The sequence below is a fragment of the Neofelis nebulosa genome, chromosome X (genome assembly GCF_028018385.1).
Source record: "Neofelis nebulosa isolate mNeoNeb1 chromosome X, mNeoNeb1.pri, whole genome shotgun sequence".
In the NCBI taxonomy this organism is placed as follows: domain Eukaryota; kingdom Metazoa; phylum Chordata; class Mammalia; order Carnivora; family Felidae; genus Neofelis; species Neofelis nebulosa.
In genome coordinates this window covers 98,124,590-98,149,831 of record NC_080800.1, presented here as the reverse complement: position 1 = coordinate 98,149,831, position 25,242 = coordinate 98,124,590, and the positions used below count along the sequence as shown (strand labels likewise).

Sequence of the window (25,242 nt, the reverse complement as noted above, 5' to 3'; positions counted from 1 at the left end):
TGTTCATATCAGCTTTATTCAGAATGGTGCGCGAGTGAGGGGTGGGGTGCCTCAGAGCTGGGGGTGTGTGGAGGGCTGGGGGTCGGGCACCATCTGGATTTAACTAGATGTCACATGCTTATCACACGTACCTGTCTTGGAAAAGGCCGTTCATCACTTTGAGAAGGGTCTGCTCATCCTTTGAGGATTCTCTTGCTTCTTGGATGAACGGGATCCCCAGTTCTCCTATTTCTCCCTTGTTTTTAAACTTGTTTTCTCACGTTTATTCATTTTTGAGAGACAGAGACAGAGCACGAGGGGGAAGGGGCAGAGAGAGAGGGAGGCACGGAATCCGAAACAGGCTCCAGGCTCTGAGCTTGTCAGCACAGAGCCCGACGCGGGGCTCGAACTCACAAACTGCGAGATTCTGACCTGAGCCGAAGTCGGACGCTCAACCGACTGAGCCACCCAGGCGCCCCACTCCTATTTCTCCCTTGAAGCTCCAACAGCCATACTCGTTTCCGTCTAACGAACAAATAGATTTAGCTTCTTAGTGATTGAACCGAATTTTGGTTTCCATTTGAAATTCTAGGGGCGCCTGGGTGGCTCAGTCGGTTGAGTGTCTGACTTCAGCTCAGCTCACGATCTCACGGTCCGTGAGTTCGAGCCCCGCGTCGGGCTCTGGGCTGACGGCTCGGAGCCTGGAGCCTGCTTCCGATTCTGTGTCTCCCTCTCTCTCTGCCCCTCCCCCGTTCATGCTCTGTGTCTTTCTCTGTCTCAAAAATAAAATAAACGTTAAAAAAAAAAGTTGAAATTCTAGACGGACACACCTCTGCTTTTTATAGGTTTGCTTATTGTGCTAATCTTGTTTGGTTGAGAATAAATTGGACCTTGGGGAAAAGGGGATATTTTGGGTCATCTCAGCTGCAGACTGCTCAGGATCTTTTCTATTAAATTTCTGGCAAGTCTCAGTAACACACATTCAACATATCTTTTTTTTTTTTTTAAGTTTAGTCATTATTTTGACGGAGAGAAAGAGTGCAAGTGGGGGAGGGGCAGAGAGAGTAAGCCTGGCAGAGATTCCTGAGTGGGCTCCATACCACCTACCGCCAGCACCGAGCTCAACGCGGGGCTCAAAACCACAAACTGCGAGATCATGACCTGAGTCAAAGTCAGACGCTTAACGGACTGAGCCGCCCAGGTGCCCCCATTCAGCATGTCTGACATCGGAAACAGCCTTGGTAATGATGGTTTGGGAGGACCGAACCGACTATGCCACTTTAGAGGCTAATCTATTTCCGTTACACTTGTAATATCCTCATTGTTTTTCCTGATTATAAACATGATACGTACTAATAGAAAATCAAATAATACAAACTTGAAGAAGTAGAAATGAAAAGCCTGCCAGAAAGTGGGCTGGGGCGGAGTAAGATCCGCCCAGGGATGGAGTAAGGGTGGAGTAAGATCCAGGGATTTGTAATAAAAGGAGCAAGAGGGAGATTGAGCCAGGCTAGAAAGAGGCGTGCTTAGGAACTTACGCTTTGCTCTCAGACCTGAGTTCAGATCCCAACTTGCACTTACTAGCCCAGAGATCTTGGACAAACATTTTCTGCTGCTCTCAGCCTAATGTTGTGGCTGGTCCGGCCCCTGTGGTTCTTACGCTAACAAGATGCCTTCAGCAATAACCATCAGGAAATTTGAGGACCAAAAAGGTTTATTATTCACAGGTCCTGGTTCTGCTTTTATCTAGATGGGGGGTTTAGGCCCAGGCTTTGGTGGGCTCGCTCTAGATCGGTGACTTTAAAACATAAGATCGTGAATTCAAAGCGCTGGAAGAGAAAAGCAAATGGCCCAAATGGTCACATATGGAAATCAACCAAGATTTTTTAAAACAAAGGAGCCCGGTGGGGGGTGGAGGGCGGGCGCGGAGGGGTGGCTGGCTCTTTACCTTTAGGTGGCTGGCAACCCGTGTTTTTTCGAGATAATCATTCATCTCTGAAGTGGATGTCTCCAGCACTTGCATTGCAAAAAAGAAACACCAACTCTCTGGAGCTTACACTGCAAGACACTTCCATTCTTTTTTTTTTTTTTTCTTTTAGTTTTTTTTTAATGTTTTTATTTATTTTTGAGACAGAGAGAGACAGCATGAGCAGGGGAGGGGCAGACACAGAAGCCGAAGCAGGCTCCAGACTCCGAGCTGTTAGCACAGAGCCCGACGCGGGGCTCGAACTCACGGAGTGTGAGATCATGACCTGAGCCGAAGTCGGATGCTTAACCGACTGAGCCACCCAGGCGCCCCAAGACACTTCCATTCTTTAGGGCTCAGTTTTCTCACCTGTAAAGTGGGGATGACGATAATACCAGTGCCTACCCTAGAGGGTTGTGGGGAGGCACAGTTGCCAGGTCTGGTGTGCAAAATGCTTAAACAGTGCCTGGCACAGTAACTCAAGAACAGAAGATATTGTTATGATCATGACTTTTATTGGTAGAAGAATCGAGGGAGAGTTGTACCATGTAGCATCTGGGGAGGGAATAATAAATGGAACTGAAAAATATCTACTGGGTTTGGCAACATGAAGGTCACTAGTACATTAAGGAATAACAATTCCAGGGAGGTTGTAGGTAGAAGTTCAATTGCCATGAGTGAATGGAAGGTAAGCAAATAAAGGCATCAGAATAGCAGAAAGAGGGACGCCTGGGTGGCTCAGTCGGTTAAGTGTCCAACTCTTGATTTCGGCTGGAGTCATGGTCTCGCGGTTCCTGAGTTGGAGGCCCGCGTTGGATCCCCTGCTTGGGATTCTCTCTCTCCGCCACCCCTGCACCTCTCTTGTGCGCTCTCTCTCTCTTTCTCAAAATAAATAAATAAAACTTTAAAAAAAGTAGCAAAACGATAGTACTGGGGCGCCTGGGTGGCTCAGTCAGTTAAGCATCCGACTTCGGCTCAGGTCGTGATCTCATGGTCCGTGAGTTCGAGCCCCGCATCGGGCTCTGTGCTGACAGCTGAGAGCCAGGATCCTGTTTCAGATTCTGTGTCTCCCCCTCTCTCTGCCCCTCCCCTGTTCATGCTCTGTCTCTCTCTGTTTCAAAAATAAATAAACGTTAAAAAAAAATTAAAAAAAAAAAAGCAATAGAACAGAAAAGTGAGACCAAAATCAAGTTCTTGTTTACATGGGAGTTTGTATATGTAAGTCAGCAGGGAATGGATGGACTATTCAGGAAATTGTGCTGGGAAAATAGGCCATCCGGGCTTCTGGGTGGCTCAGTCAGTTAAGCTTCCGACTCTTGATCTCTGCACAGGTCATGATCTCACTGTTCGTGAGTTCGAGCCCCTGGACGGGCTCTGTACTGAAGGTGCAGAACCTGCTAAGGCTCGGTCTCTTTCCCCCTCCCCCCTCAAAATAAATAATCTTTAAAAAAAAAAAAGAAAATAGGTCACCCTTTAGGAAAAAATAAAACGAGACCCTCCCACACAAACACTGGCCACAAAAATAGATTCCAGTTGGATTAAAAACAAATTCTAAAAATATAAGAGAAAATATAGGAGAATATTTTTATAGCTTTAGGGGTAGAAAATGCTTTTCTAATTGTGACACAATCCAAAAACCATATAAGAGAAGACCGACAGATTTAAACTTATTAAAATTAAAAAACCACCCTTTGTATTGAAAGATACTATAAACAAAAGTAAGAACAGACTACACACGGGGAGGAGATAATTGCAACCTATACCACAGACAAAGGATCTTTCTTAATTGTAAAAAGAGCTTCTACAATTCAGTGAGACGCAGGTAATTGACAGAAGGGGCAACGTAAATGGCCAATTAACACATGAAATGATGCTCACCCAAGGTCACGGTGATTAGGGAAGGCAAAAGGAAACCATGAAATAGATCTTTCATCCATCAGATTTGCAAAAAATAAAAGATAAAAATGCAATGGCTGCTAACACCAGCTGATTTCATTTATGTTGCCGGGAATGTAAATTGATACAGATTTTTTTAGAGGGCACATATGGTGAGATCTGTCAAAATTTTCAATGCGAAAACCTTATGCTCCAGCAATTCCACTTTTAGGTATACGGCCTAGAGAAACGACTGCACACTTCATGACAAGTGTATTCACTGCAGCGCTGGATAGGGGAATAAAAAACTCTTTTAAACACTTTAAATTTCCACCAACAGAGCCACGAAGTGAGCCGTGGTACCGCCGCCCCAGGGCATTGTATTTGGCAGTTGAAAAGAATGTGGTAGGTCTGCGTAGACTCACATGGACATGTCATTAAGTGAAAAGAGAAGTTACAGAATGAGACACAGATCGTGATGCCATTGGTATAAATCCACCTTTCACAATAAGACAGCAAACACATCCCCCCCACCCCCCCACCCCGCCCCGTATGAATGCACAGAAAAAAAGATCGGCAAGGAGAATCAACAAACTAGGAGAGGAGAGTGAGTACATGTATCGGTCACATAGTTAAAAATACATTTAGAACACAGTGAAGTTTAAAAAAGGGAAGCAGATAAAGTGGGCGTACACCGCTCATTTAAAAAAGCTTTCCTGGACTGGGAGAAAGAGATAAGGCACTGTCTAGGGGGAGGCAAAGAGGTCAGGGGCGACTTCTTTTTTGTTTTTTAAAGTTTATTTTTTGCAGCCCTCTCTGCGCCCAACATGGGGCTCGAACTCACGACCCCGAGATCGAGAGTCGCATGCTCCTCCAACTGAGCCGGCTGGGCGCCCCATGGGTGATGTTTTTGAGGCAGAGAGAGATGATGATGATGATGATGGTGATGATGATGATGTTGAGGGCTTGAACAGGAGCAGAAGCTTTGAGGATGTGAGAGAAAGAATCCACAACACGGAGCAACTAAATCGTTGTGGGGGATCTAGCACGAGTTAGCCAACTGGCATACAGTGGGTATTCGGTACCTATTTGTCGAGTGAATGAAATCTATATTGATGGGAAACATAAAACAAAGAAAACCCTTCTGAGTGTTTACCTTTCAAGACCAAATGTATCCATCGAACGTGTCAGCTAGGATGCCGACGACGAGGGTAGACAATAGCCTACGACCTGCTGAGTGCAACGGAGATGAAGGTGTTGATAAAAGAGTGGTTCACGGGGGCGCCTCGGTGGCTCAGTCGGTTAAGCGGCCGACTTCAGCTCAGGTCATGATCTCGCGGTCCGTGGGTTCGAGCCCCGCGTCAGGCTCTGTGCTGGCTGCTAAGAGCCTGGAGCCTGTTTTGGATTCTGTGTCTCCCTCTCTCTCTGACCCTCCCCCGTTCATGCTCTGTCTCTCTCTGTCTCAAAAATAAATAAACGTTAGGGGCGCCTGGGTGGCGCAGTCGGTTAGGCGTCCGACTTCAGCCAGGTCACGATCTCGCGGTCCGTGAGTTCGAGCCCCGCGTCGGGCTCTGGGCTGATGGCTCGGAGCCTGGAGCCTGTTTCCGATTCTGTGTCTCCCTCTCTCTCTGCCCCTCCCCCGTTCATGCTCTGTCTCTCTCTGTCCCAAAAATAAATAAAAAACGTTGAAAAATAAATAAATAAATAAACGTTAAAAAAAAAAAAAGAGTGGTTCACGTCGTGAGTTATGGGGTTCAGCCTGGGCTGAAGGGCATGAGGCCAACAGGGGGCTGACAGCCAGTGAGATAACAGTGGTCAAGGCCCCAGAGGACTCGAGGTGAAAGACCGGGTTTAGGAGGATCGGAGGGGCAAGGGGGTTGGAAAGATGTGAGCCTGTGGTCAGAGAGTGGGGTGTTAGAGGCAGGATGTCTTGGGTGAAGCTGGTCTGGCTAATGGTAAGGCATGGAGTTGGCTGGAGCAGGGGGAGGTGACAGTTGTGAAGTTCAGACAATCGAGGAATAAAGAGGCTAGAAGTTGATGGGTTGTCCGCAAGCACATTGCAGTCACCCAGAATGGGGACAAGGACTCTGGGTCAGGTGACACCAGAAGAGGGTGTCTGGGGGGCGGGGGCCCGTCGGTTAAGCGTCCGGCTCTCGGTTTCAGCTCCGGTCACGGTCTCACGGTTCGTGGGTCCGAGCCCTGCGTCGGGCTCTGTGCTGACAGCTCAGAGCCTGCTTAGGATTTTCTCTCACTCCCTTTCTCTGCCCCTCCCCTGCGCGTGCTCTCTCTCTCTCTCTTAAAATAGACTTTTTTTTTTCTTTCTTAAGAGGAGGGTGGTGTGCGTGTCAAAAGGAGAAAGGGTTTTACACCGAGGTAGAGAGGAGTCCCAGTCCAGGAGTGGCACTGAGGGGCGGCACGAATGCCCACCCTGCTGACCCCAAGGCACACAGGCTGTGGGAGAACAAGCTGCCTGTGCTAGAGACGGCCGCCAGGTACAGATGCCCTCAGGGTTGCGGCATCCTGGGGTGGGGGGGGGGGGCGCGGAATTAGGTTTCCTTTAGGGCAAAGAGGTAGGCAAGTTCTCTAAAGAGGAAGATGACCTAGGCCAACACTGCTTACACTTTAATGTCACACACAAGGCCTTGAGGCTCTTGAGAAAATGCAGATTCTGGTCCTGTAGGTCTGGGTTGGGGACTGACTCTGCATTTCCAGCAAGCCTTCAGCTGATGCCCGTGCCTGCGGTCCAAGGACCTCATGCCCGAGTGGCAAAGCCGTAGGCAACTGTGTTTATCATGGCTCAGTGGTGGTGGGGGGGGGGGGGGGTAGGGTTCAAAGGGCATAGTGGGAGCATGTTTACAGGACGAGAGCCGGGGTGGGGGGGTGGGTGGGGATGAGTCCAAGGAGGACAGAGCAGACTAGGGACGGGGGTAGAGCGAAGAAGAGGTGCCTGCAGGGATGATGATAGATTGAATTATCTGTTATCACTTTGGGCATTGTTCCAGTAGACTTGACCTTGTGCCACCTTGGTTTTGCTGTCCGAGACAGTTGTGCTTAAGCACGGTGTCTGTGACCAGGCCTCGTGAGTCTCTGGCAGGGGAGGCTCGGATGGCTGCGTCTGCACGGAGGACCGGCACACAGAGAATGCGTGTGCAATGCAGAGCAAGACACCAAAAGATGGCGCAGGATGGAATCTTCCAGACGGGCCAAGGTTTAAGGCAAGTGAGAAGAGTTATAGAGGCAGGAGATTCTGGTAGCAGTGAAGCTAGAGGGCAGTGTTTTTAAGAAGGGACTGGTCGGGGTGCCTGGGTGGCTCAGTCGGTTGAGCGTCCGACTTCGGCTCAGGTCATGATCTCGCGGTCCGTGAGTTCATGCCCTGCGTCGGGCTCTGTGCTGACAGCTCAGAGCCTGGATCCTGTTTCAGATTCTGTGTCTCCCTCTCTCTCTGAGCCTCCCCCGTTCATGCTCTGTCTCTCTCTGTCTCAAAAATAAATAAACGTTAAAAAAAAAATTTTAAAAAAAAAAGAAGGGACTGGTCAACAGTGTCAAGGAGGACGACCACTGAAAAGTGCTCGTTGAGAGGTAAAATCATTAGTTTTCTACACTATGTTTAAGAAACCCAAGGTCAGGGGCGCCTGGGTGGCGCAGTCGGTTAAGCGTCCGACTTCAGCCAGGTCACGATCTCCCGGTCCGTGAGTTCGAGCCCCGCGTCAGGCTCTGGGCTGATGGCTCGGAGCCTGGAGCCTGTTTCCGATTCTGTGTCTCCCTCTCTCTCTGCCCCTCCCCCGTTCATGCTCTGTCTCTCTCTGTCCCAAAAAGTAAATAAAAAACGTTGGAAAAAAAAATTAAAAAAAAAAAAAGAAACCCAAGGTCATCTGAAAAACAATTTTTTTAAGTTTATTTATTTATTTTGAGAGAGAGAGAGAGAGAGAGAGAGCGCGAGCGTGCACACAAATGGGGGAAGGGCAGAGAGAAAGAGAAACAGAATCCCAAGCAGGCTCTGAGCCATGAGCGCAGAGCCCGATGCGGGGCTCAAACTCACAAACTGTGAGTTCATGACCTGACCTGAGCTGAAGTCAGAGGCTCGACCGACTGAGCCGCCCAGTCGTCCCTCATAATCATAGCTGTTTGAAAGTGAACCATTCAGGGGCGCCTGGGTGGCGCAGTCGGTTAAGCGTCCGACTTCAGCCAGGTCACGATCTCGCGGTCCGTGAGTTCGAGCCCCGCGTCAGGCTCTGGGCTGATGGCTCGGAGCCTGGAGCCTGTTTCCGATTCTGTGTCTCCCTCTCTCTCTGCCCCTCCCCCGTTCATGCTCTGTCTCTCTGTCCTAAAAATAAATTTAAAAAAAAAAAAAAAAAAAAGAAAGTGAACCATTCAGTGCCATTTAATACATCCCCAGTGTCGTGCAGCCATCACGTCTGCCTCGTTCCAAAACATTCTCATCCCCCCAGAATAACTCCCTTTCCCCTCTCCTCTTATTCTCTGGCAACTGCTATTCTGTTTTCTCTCCCTGTGACTTTGACTATTCTAGGCACGACATCTAAGTGGAATCGACAATGTTTGTCCTTTTGTGTCTGGTTTCTTTCACTTGAAGGGTGTTTTCAAGATTCGTCCCTACGGCAGCGCATATCAGTCTGTTCTTCCTTTTAGGGACTCAGTAACATCCCATTGTTTGGAGATCCAGCATTTTATTCAGCCAGCCAGCGGTTGATGGCCATTGGGTCGCTTTCACCTTTGGGCAGTTGTGAATAGCTCATTGTTCTTTTTCCACTCCCAGCTAGCTCCCTTGCCTTCTACCTACTGGAAATCTCCCCTGGACCATTACCTTTGTTATTCCTCTCTGGAATGCTCTTCTCCCAGATCCTTCATGGCTCTCTTATTTCCATTGGTGCTGCTCAAAGGTCACATTGCCAGGGAAGCCTTCCCGGTCACTTTTGTTTATTTATTTATTTATTTATTTATTTATTAGCATTTATTCATTTTTGAGAGACAGAAACAGAGCACGAGAAGGGGAGAGGCAGAGAGAGAGGGAGCCACAGAATCCAAAGCAGGCTCCAGGCTCCGAGCTGTCAGCACAGAGCCCGACGCGGGGCTCAAACCCACAAACTGTTAAGATCATGACCTGAGCCGAAGTCTGAAGCTTAACTGACTGAGCCAGCCAGGCGCCCCTCTCCTGGTCACTTTTTATCGCCATTATCTTATTGTCTTCACAGAACATATCACTATCTGAAAGGAGTAAGTAATGATGTCCAGGCAAGGAATTGTTTTGTGCTTTTGGCCTCCTTAGCTAGCCAGTGAGGCTTGGGGACTCGTTCTTAGAATAACGGTCTTAAATGCCTAAAACACGACTCTTATACTAAAAATACAGTTCCCGAAATGTTTTCAAGTTGTAACTTAGTAATCCACGTCCTCTATTAGTTCCTAGAATATCTATACACAGGTCCACAACTCTCATCATTTAGAAGGTGTGTAAGTATAAAGGCTATTTTGAGATATTTGCAACAACTGCGATAGGAAATCAACATATCGGTGATTTCCATTGACTGTGAAATCACACGTGCTGCTCAAATTCCTGTAGTTCGTTACATACCCTTGTGCCTGAAGAAATTGCTAAGCTTTCGGGAGAGCTTAGTGGCAACGAGGTCGTTCTTTTCCTACCCCAAGTTCATGGATCCTATGAATTCTATCCATGGGCCCCTTGGAGGTCCGTGGACCCCAGATGAAGAGCCTGTGCCCTAAAACATGAGTGACGATGAGGGGTGGGTTATGTTGGCGATGGGTTTTGGAGGAGATGGAAGAGACTGTAGGGAGGCGGGGAATGACGAGCAAGAAGAAAGGTGCCCTCTCCGCCCCTCCACAGAGCTCGGGTGTGAGAGATGCAGAACTGTCCAGCTGAGGTTTATGAGGGAAGCCGCGTCTTTGAAGGGGAGTCGGGTATCACCCAGGAGAAGGGAACGTTTGTGCAGAGACTGTCTCTGGGAGTAAGGGGTTTTGTTTATCATGGACTGGAGACCAGTGAGCACAGCAGAGTGGGGTGGAACACTTACTCTATTCCAGATCACCATGCTGGACACCGAGGACACACAGGTAAGACAAAGGTAGATCACCCCTTCAGGATTAGTCTAAACCGAACGCTGTGGGTTCATTGCCTGGTTTGGCTGGTCTGATCCAGGCACCGCTTCGGGGACCCCTGAGAGCCTGATGCAGGAGCTGAAAGAGAGGCCCAGGGTATTACCAGGGACTGGGGTGGGGGGTAGAAAAAGCTCAAAATGCACTCTTTCCGCTCCTTTCATAGAACCAAAAAAATCAAGTAAAAAAAAAAAAGAAAAAGAAAAGAGTTATATAATGGAGACAAATGAGCCCATCACCCAAAAGTTAATTAGATAAGTCTAAGGGATGCACCAGCCCCCCCCACTCCTAATTCTTCAAGAACCTTCTAAGGATGTCTGCAACCAAGAGATTCTTGGATGCTGTTACCCTTCAGAATGATGTTTGGCTCAGAAGGATCAAAGGAAGAAAAAAAAGGATCTTATTTTTAGATTGTTCTCTGGAGCTCCAGAGATACCTTGCATGGATCTCTCCTCTGTATGTGGCTCTCAGAATCTAGGATTTGGTGATTCTTTTTTTTTTTTTTTTAAAGCTATTTTCCCTTCTCTACCAGGGGATCTTTCAAAAAGGCTCAAGTTGGGGGCCTCCTGCAGGTGGGAAGCGTTGGCTGGTCCCCGCACCCACTTTGATCACGTTTCCATCAAGCAGTGGGATCTGCAAACTCAGTTCCCTGGGGCTGGATGACAAACTTCTTCTAGCTTGAAGGGAGGAAGCCCGGGACACCGCAGACAGAGAGATCAGAGAGACAGATCAGAGAGACGGGGAGATAAGAGCAGAGGCAAAGCCGAAGCAAAGCTGACCTAGTTAGAGCAGAAAGAGGCTGCAGGGGCTGCAGGAGTGGCCTGAGAGAAAAGAGACGAGCTTCCCAGGACAGGGAGGAGCAGAGGGCTGGCTCTTGTTTAAGACGGCCTGGCAGGACTTGGGGTCATAAAGGGGATTCTGCGTGGAGACTCAGTGAGCTCTGTGTGTGTGTGTGTGTGTGTGTGTGTGTGTACGTACATGTGTGGAGGGTGTGGAGGGGAGTGTCTTTACCAAATTTTGTCCAAATGCTTAGGTTTTAAAGTCACGCTCTTGAAGGAAATGAGAACCAGAAAACTATCTGGCCCTCGGGGGAGCCTCGTAGGCAGTGCCATGAACCCAGCAAGACTGAGCAGAGCCCAGAGCCTTCTGCCAACATTCCCCGTCCTGGCCACCCCCTGGGACTCAGCTCCCATACTAGGCGCTGGGGGGAGACGGAGGAAGCAAAGACGGGGGACCCAGTCTGGAGCGCGATCAGCACCCCCCCGACCCCCAGAGATGCCAGTGAGCGCCACACTGCATCGGGGCCCCATGGGGGACAGAGACGTGCCCGTCGTGGTCTCTGCCCCTCAGAGGGACGCAGTCTGTTTGAGGGAACGGTGATCCTCGTGAAGCAAGAGTAAGCGATCTGAGGTCACAGAAGGGGTTTCTGGCAGAGGCGGGGAAGGCCGTGTGGGAGAGAAGGTGGACATTCCATGGCTCCTGAGGTCTGGGAGGGCAGGATTGGGACGAGAAGAGAGAAGTGGGGCATTCCAGAGTGAAGGTACACGGATAGGCCTAAGTTTGGCTCCTGCGCGGACCAAGGAGGTGGCCGGCCTGACGGGATCGGAGGCCCATTGAAGGGAGATGGAGAAACCTAGCAGGATGTGCAGAGTCAGATTACCGAGGGCATTTTCAACTTCTAAAAGGGACTGGATCAGGGCGCCTGGGGGGCTCAGCCGGTTGAGCGTCCGACTTCGGCTCGGGTCACGATCTCATGGTTCGTGAGTTCGAGCCCCGCGTCGGGCGCGCCGCTGTCAGCCTGGCAGCGTAGAGCCCGCTTCGGATCCTCTGTCCCCCTCCCCCGCTGTGTTCTCCCCCGAATAAATAAATATTAAAAACTAAAGTAAGATAAAAGGGGCTGGATCGAAATCCCAGCTTTGGCAGCCGTCAGGCCATTTCCCTGCTCCCCCCTTTAGCTACAAGCCTATTGTGGAATTCATCGACGCCCAGTTCGAGGCCTACCTGCAGGAAGAGCTGAAGATCCGCAGGGTCCTGCACGCCTACCATGACTCCCGAATCCACGCCTGCTTATACTTCATCGCCCCCACGGGTCATTCCCTGAAGTCTCTGGACCTCGTGACGATGAAGAAGCTGGACAGTAAGGTGCGGGGGCAGGGGCGGGGGCAGGTGGGAAATCTAGCTTACTGGTCTCTTGTGCAACGCGGATGCCAGATTCCGGGAGAGGATTTGTGGCCTCCTCCCCCTCTCCTTCATTCCCTGTCCCTCAGACAGTGTCCCAGAAAGATGGTGTCATGGGCCCAGTGCCCGTGTTGTGTGCTTCGCGATCTGTTTTGCCAGCGCTGGGCGTGGGTTTATCCTGAGCCGTCTTTCGGCCCTGATCCCTCTTGGTTAGGAGAAGGCTGGATACAGGCAAGGCGGCCGGCTGGGTCTAGGGGGCTCAGCCCTTGGCAACGGAAAGGTGTTTTTCCTTTGCTCTAGTATTCACCGGCCTGTCCTAGGATCAAACGTGCAAAACTTGACTTTGAGAGTTACTGTTCTCTATGATCCGTAATTATTTCAACAATGACCGCTGTTGCTTGTCAAATCCTCATCCTATGCCACTCCCGTGCGGGGACCTCATGGAACATCTCCTTGGATTCCCACAACTCTGTAGGCAAACGCTATCATCCTCCATTTACAGAAGGGAAAACTGAGGCTCTAAGAGACTAATGACTTGCCTGTTGTCATATAGCCAGCTCCCGGCAGCATCTAGATTCGAACTCGGATCTGTGACACCAAGTTATATGACCTCCATTCCGGAGAAAGGTGGGGGGGGGGGTCAGGCACGTCCCGCTTTAAGAGAAACTGGAAAATGTAAGTCCCGCACCAGATTGGACAAGAATTCTTCATGTGAAAGGATTATTTCCTTTCCGAAAGAATCGATGCAGGATTCTTAAAAAAAAAAAAAAATACATTTCCCCCCCTGACATTTCATATGTGCCTGGCACTGGGACCAGTACGTGAGATGCAATATTTTATTTTCCTCCTTCCAGTAATCCAGGGTGGCAGATACTATTATTCCCATTCACTCATGAGAAAACTGAGGCACAGAGAGCCTAGTAGGTTGCTCCGGGTCAGACAGCTTGTGATAGGTCTACGATTTGGACCTAGCTCTCTCTGACTCCAAGGAATTTTCACTTTACAAAAGTCTAATTTATATGCGCTATTTACTAGCACCTCAGCGCTGAAAACCGACATTCAGCTATGATCAAAACAGGAGTAATTTTTTTCATTTTTTTGCAGCACCGAGCTCGCCAACCCGTGACTAACTGCCTGCTCTGGAAATGTCATCATGCCCTGCATGTCCTGTACAGGGCAGCAGAGAGCCACGCGCTGGTGGCCTGGTGGCTGGGTTGGGTTAAGTAGGCAGCCTTTGGCAGGTGTGTCTATGGGGACCAGGTGAAAAGCGACAAGGGGGATCTGCTCTGCCTGCTGTCCCACCTTGGCTTTGACCTCCCCCCAACCAGCCTCCTGAACAGACTTCAAGAAAGGTGCCTGCAGGGTCCAGTCCTTTCACCTAGCACCGGAAACTGGCGGCAATCTCCAGAGGTTCTCCTAAGGCAAAGTGCCGAGCGGGCAGAGTTCATCTTCCAAGTGTAGGGCTCCTTTCGGGGCCCAAGCACCACCCATGCTGCCGCGCCGGAGCCTGCTGGCAGGAACGCCTGTGGTCTCCGTGTGAGCCTGAGCTTGGGTGTGCCCTGTCTCACGAAGGCATGTGCATTTCACGATTCTTTACTTTCCAGCAGCAGAAGCCTTGTGCCTTCTTGGAGTAATTTCAAGGAGCAGGGTTCAGGTGGATTGAACTTCGGGGTGGCCCTGGGCCCTCCCCCTGCTGTCTGAAATCAGGCATGTCTACTTGCTTGCTTTATGCGGAAACTAACCGTGGAACTCGGGCAGTATAACCCTTTTTGCATGAAGACTCGATCAGACTGTAACTGAGAGGGTCTCCTTCATCCAGCCGGGTTGGTCCATAAGTTTGCTGCCAGAAGGGGGCTGGGGGTGCATCTTTACCAAGCTCTGCCCTGCCTGCCCTCCCTGCCGTCACCTGAGTGGGTGGGTCACCGTCACAGTGACTGGGGCTAGCCTGCACTGGATAGGTTGGGACAATTCACTGTTAACAAGGAGTGGCCACCTCCCCCCTCATCAACCACAGATTCTCAGCTGTCATCCTTCTGCTTTGAATCACCCGAGCAGTGGGGTCCCTCAGTGGCTCAGTCGGTTAAGTGTCCCACCTTGGCTCAGGTCATGATCTCATGGTTCATGGGTTCAAGCCCCGTGCCGGGCTCTGTGCTGACAGCTCGGAGCCGGGAGCCTGCTTTGGATTCTGTGCCTCCCTCTCTCTCTGCCCCTCCCCTGCTCGTGCTCTGTCTCTCTCTGTCTCTCAAAAATAAACGTTAAAAAAAAAAAGGAATCACCCAAGCAGTGCTATTGATATTAAGATATCACACAGCTCATGAGCTTGGGTCTGAGCTGGTTAAGACTATGGGTTTAGGAATAAGGCTAAACTTGGATCTGGATCCCAGTTCTGCTACTTACCTGCTCTGTTGCCTTGGACAAGTTACTTAGCCTGTCTGTGCCTCAATTTCTCATTGTAAAACGAGAGGGTTGTTGTCAGGATGAGTTGGCTTAATCCATGTAAAGCACTTAGTTCAGTACTCAGCACTTAGCAAACAGCACCCATTGTCATTTATTCTATTGTAACCTGGCTATAGAGGTGGCCAGTCCTAGACCATTGGTTTGAGCTGTTCCTTCTGACAGCTGGTGGAGGTCCTCTGTCACACTATCAGCCACAGATCACCAGCAATGATCCCACTTTGCTCCTTCCTTCCCTAGGTGAACATCATCCCCATCATTGCCAAATCAGATGCCATTTCTAAGAGTGAGCTAACGAAGTTCAAAATCAAAATCACCAGTGAACTTGTCAGCAACGGGGTTCAGATCTACCAGTTCCCGACAGATGACGAATCCGTGGCAGAGATCAATGGAACCATGAACGTGAGTTCAACAGGGGTTCAACTTTCTGACCATTTGCTGTTTATTTGTATTATTATTATTTTTACAAACTAGCCATTAGACACCCCTGTCCGTTTTAGTGTCGTCAACTCTCGATCATCTGAGTCTCAGGGGTTTGTGAGGAAGGATCCAGAACCAAAACAGCTCCTCTCCCCTAGTGGTGGCTGCTTGAAAGCCTCAGAGATGTAGAGATTAATTGCCAGAGACCGAGGGAGGGAAAGGGCAGCTTCAGGAAGAGTCTGGAGCCGGGAATTTGAACCTCTCCGGCCACCCTCCTCTTTGATGCCGCCTTGGTCTAAGCCAGCCCCCATGGGACCGCCAGAAAGGCAAACGGTCTTCATCTCTGACCCAAACAATGCCATGGCAACCACGGCCAAAAAGTTGGCTTGCTCCCGAGACTGCAGGATAATCCGTACTCGGAGAACGGAGCCCTCTGCCCCCAGGAGGAAAAATGACATATAGCCTCCGATTTGTCTGGTGACTAGAGAAATGTTCTTTTTAAGTTTCAGGGTTATGCTTTACTTTTATTAAGTGTGAATGAATCAAAAAAACCACCCCGACTTGCCATCTTTCCTCTCCTTTCTCATTTCCGCCCCCCGCCCCCAACTGGAGGAATGAGTAACGAGGGACGGCGGGGAGTCCTCGTGCTTCTTTACAACGTGTTGATGCTGTTGCTGTGAAATCTTCAATGTTGTGATTTCAAGGAGACAGCTAATGGCTTTCAGAAAGCCTCTGCTTTGGGAACAGATTTTTTTTTTCCTCCCTGTTGAGAGGCATCAGTTTTTCCTGATGACATAATGCCTGGGTATAGCCAAACTCAGGAAAGCCTGGTAATAAAAGCCGTTTTTAGAAAACTTTCCTGCCACCGCTGCCCCCAAGTTATCATTATGGCATCAGCTGCCCACCTCCTATGAACTGGCCAACAAATGAGCGTAGCGGGGCGGTAAATCATTGTCTCCGCCTGACTTCCTGCCCGTCCGGACACCTGAGATATGTTCGTGACGAGGAGTCCCTCATCATCTCTGACAAATCTGGCCCCGAGAGCGAGGCTCTGTGGCTTGTGATGGGCGGGGTTCTATCCTCTGACCGATCTGAGCAGGAGAAAGAAGGGGGGGGGTGAACAGACAGATGGGTGCTTATTCTCTCAAGCAGTCAGGGCGTGTTGATGGAAGCCAGGCTCTGTCATGAGAAAACCTGAAAGGGTGCCTGGCCTGCAGAACGAGGGGAGCCTAGAGAGAAGGGTCACGTGGTGTCACTGGCCCCGATGTCCGGAAACGTTCAGTCACCTCAGAGCATCAGGCCCCGTAGATAATGTTCAAACTTGGGTTCCCTGCTGGGGCGCCTGGGCGGCTCAGTCCGTTAAGTGTCCGACTCGTGGTTTCGGCTCAGGTCGTGATCTATCGGTTTGTGAGTTCAAGCCCCGCATCGGGCTCCACGCTGAGGGTGCAGAGCCTGCTTAGGATTCTCTCTGTCTCCCTCTTTCTCTCTGCCCCTGCTGTGTGTTCCCTCTCTCTCTCTCTCTCTCGCCCTCTCTTTTTCAAAATAAATAAAATAAACTTTAAAAATTATTATTATTTAAAAGAATTTTTTTAATGTTCATTTATTTTTGAGGGAGCGAGAGAGGGGCAGAGAGGGAGGGAGACACAGAATCCGAAGCAGGCTCCAGGCTCTGAGCTGACAGCACAGAGCCCGACGTGGGGCCCGAACTCACGAACCGGGAGATCATGCCCTGAGCTGAAGTGGGATGCTCCACCCACTGAGCCACCCAGGTGCCCCTAAACTTAAAAAAAAAATGATTAAAAAAAACCCTTGGGTTCCCTACAGCTACCTACAGGTAGCTTTCAGGCTTGCGGTTTGCTTTGCTAAGAACAAACAAGGTAAAGAGTTCCCCGCAATCTCGACGCATCCCCCAAAACGACCTCTCACTCCTTTGCGGATCAGGAGTGACAGTCATTTGGGGCTCAGCTTCAAGGTTGGAAACTTCTCACGCTCTGAAGCCGCGGTTCTCAGCCACGCTGCTGTGGCTTCGAAGAGGTTCTGGGTCATTCCTTATAAGCGTGCCAGTGTTTCACTTTGAAAAACTAAATTTGAGCGGCTTTAGGGTTATCCCTATAATAACACCACTCAGCACCCATTCCCCGACATCCCGCTATGCTTTTTTGAGCGGGAAAGCACAGGCCTGGACTTGGGCAATGCCCACCGGAGGGGGGCATGCATGTGAATGCCCCTTGTGAGGGGCAGAAAGGGTGGGGAGTGGCTGCTCTGAAATACATACACGGGATTGCTCAGCCTGTCGGCCACCGGAACAGCCGTGTCGAAAGCCCCCAAAGGTCTTCGGACAAGCTGTGGTGTACGGGGCCGTGTCATCAGAAACCCGGGCGTGGGTGGCAGGAGGGATGGGTGCTGGCCTTTCAACCCTGGATTTGACTCCAGCCCCATAGCCTCAGCCACCCCAGCCAGTTGTCACGGGGACTGGTTTGGAGGGAGTAGAAGAAGCCTCTTGCCTAAGTGGAGAAGAGTGTGCGGCCATCCCGCCGCTCCCCGCTAGGGATTTTCACGGCAGGAAATAAGAGTAATGAGGTCACAGCCTCCGCCTTGGCTTATGGGTGGGTCTGAGAAACCACTTCAGATTGGGGGTCGGCGAGAGAAGGGCATTGAGAGGTCTGGCTGCCCGCCGCTTTCAACCCTTGCTCTGCTAACTCTCAGGGTTGTGGACGTGAATACTAAAAATTGCGGGGCGCCTGGGCGGCTCAGTCAGTTAAGCGTCCGACTTCGGCTCCAGTCGTGATCTCGCGGTTCGTGAGTTTGAGCCCCCTGTCAGGCTCTGTGCTGACAGCTCAGAGCCTGGAGCCCACTTTGGATTCTGTGTCTCCCCCCCTCTCTCTGCCCCTCCCCCAGTCACGCTCTGTCTCTCTCTCAAAAATAAAATGAACATTAAAGAAATTGTGGTTTACGTACACAATGGAATACTACGTGGCAATGAGAAAGAATGAAATCTGGCCTTTGGTAGGAATGTGGATGGAACTGGAGAGTGTGATGCTAAGTGAAATAAGTCATACAGAGGAAGACAGATACCATATGTTTTCACTCTTATGTGGATCCTGAGAAACTTAACAGAAGACCATGGGGGAGGGGAAGGAAAAAAAAAGCTAGGGAGGGAGGGAGCCAGACCATTAGAGACTCTCAAAAACTGGGAATAAACTGAGGGTTGATGGGGGGGTGGGATGGGGGGGAAAGTGGGTGATGGGCATGGAGGAGGGCACCTGTTGGGATGAGCACCGGGTGTTGTATGGAAACCAAGTCGACAGTAAATTTCATATTAAAAAAAAGAATTTTTTAAAAAATACTAAAAATTGCTACGTTGTTCAAATTGAAAGTTGTTCTCTGAATGGCTCAAACCACAGCCAGAGGCCAGGAAATAAGCCCAGCTACTTGACTCGGCTCAGTTGGCTGGCCATCTGTGAGGTCTTGGGTTTGGCTCCCCCAAAGGCACACGACCCCGGTGAGGGCACATGGGTGACGTCACCAGTAGGGTCGCAGGGAGACCCACAGCCGGCAGCCTCTCCCTTCTCCTGAGGCGGCAGTGCCATTTCCAACGTTGGCACGTCCTTTGGCGAGCATCACCAGTCAGAGCCTGAAATGGGAAATCTTGTCCACCCTGGGAGGAAGCCACTCCTGATCGGGTTATTATCAGACAAGGAATAAACGGTCCTGACAGTCTCCATTTCACCAGGCTGAGGCGAACGGTCATCCAGCCTCCCGAGCGTAATGGTTGTACTGGAGCAGGAATAGAACAATTCGTGCCAATTGGATCATCAAACACTTTATTTTTTTAAGTTCGGTTAGGATCCTACTTTTTTTTTTTTAATTTTTTTTTTTTAATTTTTTTTTCAACGTTTTTTATTTATTTTTGGGACAGAGAGAGACAGAGCATGAACGGGGGAGGGGCAGAGAGAGAGGGAGACACAGAATCGGAAACAGGCTCCAGGCTCCGAGCCATCGGCCCAGAGCCTGATGCGGGGCTCGAACTCACGGACCGCGAGATCGTGACCTGAGTTGAAGTCGGACGCTTAACCGACTGCGCCACCCAGGCGCCCCTTTTTTTAATTTTTAAAGTTTATTTATTTTGAGAGAGAGAGAGAGGGCACAAGCTGGGGAGGGGCAGAGAGAAGGAAAGACAGAACCTCAAGCCGGCTCTGCACCCTGAGCGCAGAGCCCGGGGTGGGCCTCGAACTCACAAACCGTGAGATTGTGACCTGAGCCGAGATCAAGAGTCGGATGCTTACCTGACTGGGCCACCCAGACGCCCCACACCAAGTACTGTAAAACATACTGAGAGGAATTTAGGGTAGACACGAGGTGAATCTGAGAACAGACTCCCAAGAGGAGGCTTGAGAGTATCTCTTGCGTTTCCTGGGACTAGGGCTTCTGACACCTGGGGGGCAAATCTGCCCGTGGTTCAGCCACCGCACCCTCTTGTGGCCTTCAGAGTCTCCTCCCTGGGCCCCCACATACAAAGTGCCACCCCTGGGAGTGTGGTTGGTTGGCTTAGCGTCTCCCCGCTCTGCTCGACTTCCTCCTGGTTGTCAAAGCCACCGGGCTCTCAAGAGTGGCAGAAGGAGGGCCAGACAGAGCCCGGCCCCGTGATTCCCTGCCCTTCATGGTTAGCTGGCTTCCAGCGGATGCCATCTAAGCCAGGAGGCAGAGTGCAGGCTCCTGTGGGTGGCTGGGAGAGGCTGGCAGCTAAAGCGCCGTGTCCTTCCTGCCCCTCAGGAAGATTTGGGCCTGGGACTTAGGGACCTAGACAGGTCGCTTCCCCCAAATCACGAATGGGGTGTATGATAACCGCCCAGTAGGGCTGTTGAGACAAGCCAGTGAAATCTGCCTGGGGGCCCTCGGAAGTGATACCCTTGCATATACTTATCCGGACAGACCTGGATGCCAGTTGCAAAGTGTGCTGTGGGAAGTCTCAGGAGCCCTCTGAAGCTGCCGTGGCGGGGGCTGTGTCTTGGAGCCGGGACAGATAAAATGACAGCGCTGTAAGGCAGAGGGGAAGCAAGTGACCCCATCATTCTAACTAAGTGTCTTGTGGAGATAAAAATAACAGGCCCAAGGGAATAAAAACCTGATGTTTTTTATGCCTTTATTCTCTTCTTGGTGGTTTTTTTTTTTTTTTCTCCTTTCCTTTAGAACCCAGAGAAGTCCCTCCCACTTGACATGCCCTCCTCCATCACTTTCAGCTGAGAGCCGGGGGTGCGTGAGAAAGATACAAGGCGGTTCTCTTTCTCACCTCCTCCCTCGGTCTAGCCCTCAGGCATCGCCGCCCTCTGGCACTTTTGTGTCACGTGGCTGAAGCTTTGGAACCTCTTCTGTGCAAGAGAGGCAGCATTTTCCCAGAAAGCGTTGGAGGGTGGATTTGAGGTTCCCAACATGTCTTGGGGCCCTGAGTGGGAATGAATTGTGCCCCGATGTCCCTCCTACAAAGCTGGGTGGCAGAAGTCAGGGAGGCTCTGGCCCTTGGGCAGGGTTTTCAGGACTTCATTGCCCCCTGAATTTTTCCAGAATTGAACTGCTTCTTATAATCTGGCCTTGCCCAGCCAAGTTCACCCCAGGGTTTAGAGTGCTCAGCCCATCTGCTGCTCGAACCCCCTACTTGGGAGTGGCAGACCAGTGGTGGGCTTTGAAGCCACATAGACCCTGGGTTCCGTCCCTGGCTCTGGTCCTTACTACGGTGTCTCTGCTGGCAACTGGGCCTCAGTTTCCTTCTCTATAAAATGGGGATAATAATACCTAACTTTGGGGCGCCTGGGTGGCGCAGTCGGTTGAGCGTCCGACTTCAGCCAGGTCACGATCTCGCGGTCCGTGAGTTCGAGCCCCACGTCAGGCTCTGGGCTGATGGGTCGGAGCCTGGAGCCTGTTTCCGATTCTGTGTCTCCCTCTCTCTCTGCCCCTCCCCCGTTCATGCTCTGTCTCTCTCTGTCCCAAAAATAAATAAAAAACGTTGAAAAATAAAAATAAAAATAAAAATAATACCTAACTTCACAGTGCTGTTGGAAAGATTCAATTGTTACTACCTCCTCTGTGAAGCCCGCTTAGATTTCACGAAGTCAGCTGCTCCCTCCTCTGTTCCTGCAGCTCTTGAATCTCTGTTTATAATCTAGACTTTACTGTAGTATTATTGCTGGCATGTCTTTCTCCCCTACCAGACTGTGCACTCTCCAGGGGCAGGCTCTGAGCCTTCTCAACGTGGTACTGCTAATGCCTAGCACATAGCAGGGGCTCAGTGAATATTTGTAGAATGCATGAGGAAGCAAATGAGTCCAAATATCTGAGACTGAGGCCTATTTCTCCAAGCAGGCCAAGGAAGCTTCCCCCAGTGGACTTTTACTTGTCTGTGTAAAGCCCTTTGGGGTAAAGCCCCACCCAGGATCACCCGGTTTGTAAACACTATTTTAGTCAGTGGCTCCACTTGGCCAGTGGTCCCGGCACTTGTAACCTGGCCAGCTCCCTGGGAGACAGGGCGCTGTGTTCCCCAAGCTCCACACTACCAGTTGGGGTCAGCTGCCTTTTCTGTGACCTACAAAACCTTCAGCAAGCGGACCTGGGTGTACTTTGTCTTTCTTTCCTCCCTACTATTTTCATGGCCCTGCTACTGCCATTCATGGAGTGTTTATTAAGCACCTACTGTGTGCGGGCACGGGACCGTACATTTGAACCTTTGGTCATATTCTGTCTTAGACGAGTCTGGGTATGAAAGTCAGGTGCCCCCAACAAGATTGTAAGCTCCTAGAGGGTGAGGGAGTGCGTCTTCTACTTCTTTTGCCTCCCTGACAGCACCTAAAACAGAACCCAGCACAGTCATGGGCATGTGGGAAAATACTTGTGGACTTGACTTCTAGGCTCAGGAGTTCAGTGTGAGCTCTTGCTCCGGGGAAGGATGAGAACAAGGAGTATACAGCTCAGTCACCGGTATGTACCGGTTTCCAGGGGCTCTCACCCTCTGGGAGGGGGCGGTGATCCTAGCCCCCTCGGTCCCCTTGAGCCTCTCTATCCACACGTAGGTGCCTCATCCCACTCCCCCATCTTCCAAAGGCTTTCCCCATCAGCACCTGTGAATTCTGAACAACAAGCTAATCGTTGTATCTGCTCATTATTCTCCTTATTTTCCACCTTCGCGTGTTCTGTATGCATTCAGCCACGTCAATATCACCTGCTGTGAATTTCTGAACAGGAGAAGCCTGGGTGAGGCCTCTTATGCCCACACAGCTCGGAGCTTAAGAAATGCCTCTCGGGGCACCTGGGTGGCTCAGTCGGTTAAGCATCCAATTTCAGCTCAGGCCATGATCTCACGTGTTGGTGAGTTCCAGCCCTGGCGTCGGGCTCCGTGCCGACAGCTCCAAGCCCGGAGCCCGCTTCGGGTTCTGTGTCTCCCTCTCTCTCTGCCCCTCCTCTGCTTGCACTCTGTCTCTCACTCAAAAATAAATAAATGTTTCTTAAAAATTAACCAAAAAGAAATGCCTCTTGGTGACGACAGGGAGGGACACCACGGTATGAGGGCCCGGGGCCCCAGAGCCAGGCAGCAGTCGTACGGAGGGACGCTCGGTGCCTTTCCCCTGGAGCTCTGAGCTTTGGTTTGCCTTCTGTTGCAGGCGCACCTGCCGTTTGCTGTCATCGGCAGCACAGAAGAACTCAAGATAGGCAACAGGATGATGAAGGCACGGCAGTATCCCTGGGGCACGGTGCAAGGTGAGTGAGTCTCCAGGAGACCGGGACAAGGGAGCCCCTACCGTCTGTACCTTTGCTTGTCTCCAGCCTCTGTGTGACCAGTGTCTAACTCGTCCCGGGCCTCTACCCATTCGGCTTGGGCTTCAAACAGCCACAGGCAAGCCCTGGCCCCATACCTCGATTCTCTGCCACGAGCCAGCTCTCTTTGTCTCTGATGGAGAAAGCGTTCCCAAAACAAAAACAAACGTACAAGGTGAAGCAAGGTAAGGAGCGTGCCAAGGAAGCGTGTGTGTTGGCCCGAGTGTACCAGGAGATGTACCAGAATATAGCAAATGATTAACAAACAACCCAGATACCCGTCCAAAACAGATTGGATGACCTGCAAAGCGTTCCTATCATGGGATATTAGACAGTGGCGACAACGCATGGGTTACAGTTACTTCTACATAAACGAATCTCAGAAACATAACGTGGGATTAAATAAATCATAGAAGAATACATGATGCCATTTATATGAATTCCGGAAGTAGACAAAACTAAACAAGATAAATATATTTTTAGGAATTCGTACGTAAGTGCCAAAACTATAAGGAAAAATGAAGGATGATAAAGCACAAAGTCGGGATAGTGCTTAAGTCCCGTTTCAAGACCAGGAAGGGACACAAGGTGTGGGTACTATTTCACCTGGGTTGTACATACATTGGGATTCATTTTTACTTATTTCGGTATATATAGGATTATTTTACAATTTAAAAACTGATGTATTAGGGTGCCTGGGGTGGCTCAGTTAAGCGTCCGACTTTGGCTCAGATCATGATCTCACGGTCCGTGGGTTTGAGCCCCACGTCAGGCTCTGTGCTGATAGCCCAGAGCCTGGACCCTGCTTCAGATTCTGTGTCTCCCTCCCTCTCTCTCTCTCTCTGCCCTCCCCCACTTGTGCTCTGTCTCTCTCTGTCTCAAAAATAAATAAACATTAAAAAAAAAAAACAAACCCAGACGTATTGTGGGGCACCTGGTTGGCTCAGCCGCTTGAGCATCCGACTCTTGATTTTGGCGCAGGTCATGATTCCAGGGTCACGGCATCGAGCCCCGCTGAGCGTGGAGCCGGCTTAGGCTTCTGTCTCTCTCCTCCTCTGCCCCTCTCCCCCATTGGTGCTCTCTCTGTCTCTAAAAAAAGAGCCCAGATGTATGTACACTCAGGAAACTTCCTTTTGTGGTCTGCCTGACACGTTGTATGTAAGTCATCCCTGGGGCTAGTCAGTTCTGTGGATAAAGCAAGGCCTAGGCCACTGCCATGGGTGGAAGAGGTGTCTGGTCCTCCAAGTCTTCAGCTATAAGCTGGGTCTCTGAGCACGGGGGCACCGTGTGCCAGAGGGATGCTGATTCACAGTACACTTGTCCCTGCCACTGAGCAAACAACAGAAAGAGGGTGGGAAGTTGTCCACCCCCATACAAGGCTGGCATGCTTTAGGGCGCACTAAAGACCCTCCAATAATAGCTGGATTTTCCGTAGATAGGACAAGACTGGTTATCAGAGCTGTGCTAGGTTGTGGTCCTTCTCTGCCATCTGGGGCTGAGATCCTCTGCTAGGAACATTTGTGGATGGTTCCTGGACTCACGGTCCTAACTGGAATGAGTTTGTGGCCTGAGAGACGGGAACCTGAAATAAAATGAGGAGAAAGCAGCAGGCGTGGTTCCAGTGACTTCGTCCGATTTAGATCACACACACCTAACCAACAAAGGGATTTTCGAAAGTTTTTGTTAGAAGTTGGAGTTCGCTGTCGTGTTCGAGTGACCTGAGAGGTTGCCTGACTGATGTGATTTCTTTTCAGTGTTTATTTGTTTTTGAGAGAGAGAGGCAGACAGAGAGACAGAGAATCCCTAGCAGGCTCCCCGTGCTGTCAGCACAGAGCCCAATGCAGGGCTCGAGCTCACGAACTGCGAGATCATGACCTGGGCCAAAATCAAGAGTCAAATGCTTAACTGACTGGGCCACCCAGGAGCCCCTGATGTGATTTTGAATGTTAGCCTAGGTTCTATGGCAGCGAGGGGTTTTAGCCCCAAGGCAATGGGTCTTTTTTGATTTTTAAAAAAAGTTTTATTCAATCTCTACGCCCAACATGGGGCTCAAACTCAAGACCCCGAGATCAAGAGTCACATACTCTTTGGACTGAGCCAGCCAGGCGCCCCAAGGCAATGGGTCGTAAGCAGAGGGGTTATGAGCCCATCTGAGCTCTGACAAGATTGCTCTGATGGCCACGAGGCAGTCTGCTGCAACTGTGCCCCACCCTGTCGTCCCAGACCCCCACCCCGCGCCCACTACCCTCTCCCAGGCCCAGTAAGACAGAACCTAGGGTGAGTGTGCCTGTTGGTTGTCTCAGACACCACCGTCCCCACATGGTCAGGCCAGACACTGCCACAGCAGCCCAGCGGAGCCATGCCTGGAGGAGACACGGGCCAGAGGCTGCTCACAGCCTGGCGTTCCAACCAGAAGTCCACTTTGCTTTGCTTTGGTCTGT

General features: G+C 50.6%; 1 protein-coding gene across 6 annotated transcripts in view; it reads left to right on the top strand.

Annotated features, from left to right (window-relative positions):
- The window catches only part of SEPTIN6 (septin 6), a 67,911-nt gene that overhangs the window by 24,408 nt on the left and 18,261 nt on the right, over window positions 1–25,242 (top strand). For all 6 annotated transcript variants that reach the window (XM_058713076.1, XM_058713070.1, XM_058713074.1 and 3 more), the window contains 3 exons: window positions 11,902–12,088; window positions 14,819–14,980; window positions 22,648–22,744. In XM_058713076.1, the coding sequence (XP_058569059.1) occupies window positions 11,902–12,088; window positions 14,819–14,980; window positions 22,648–22,744 (446 nt within the window). The remainder of the gene's footprint in view (window positions 1–11,901; window positions 12,089–14,818; window positions 14,981–22,647; window positions 22,745–25,242) is intronic.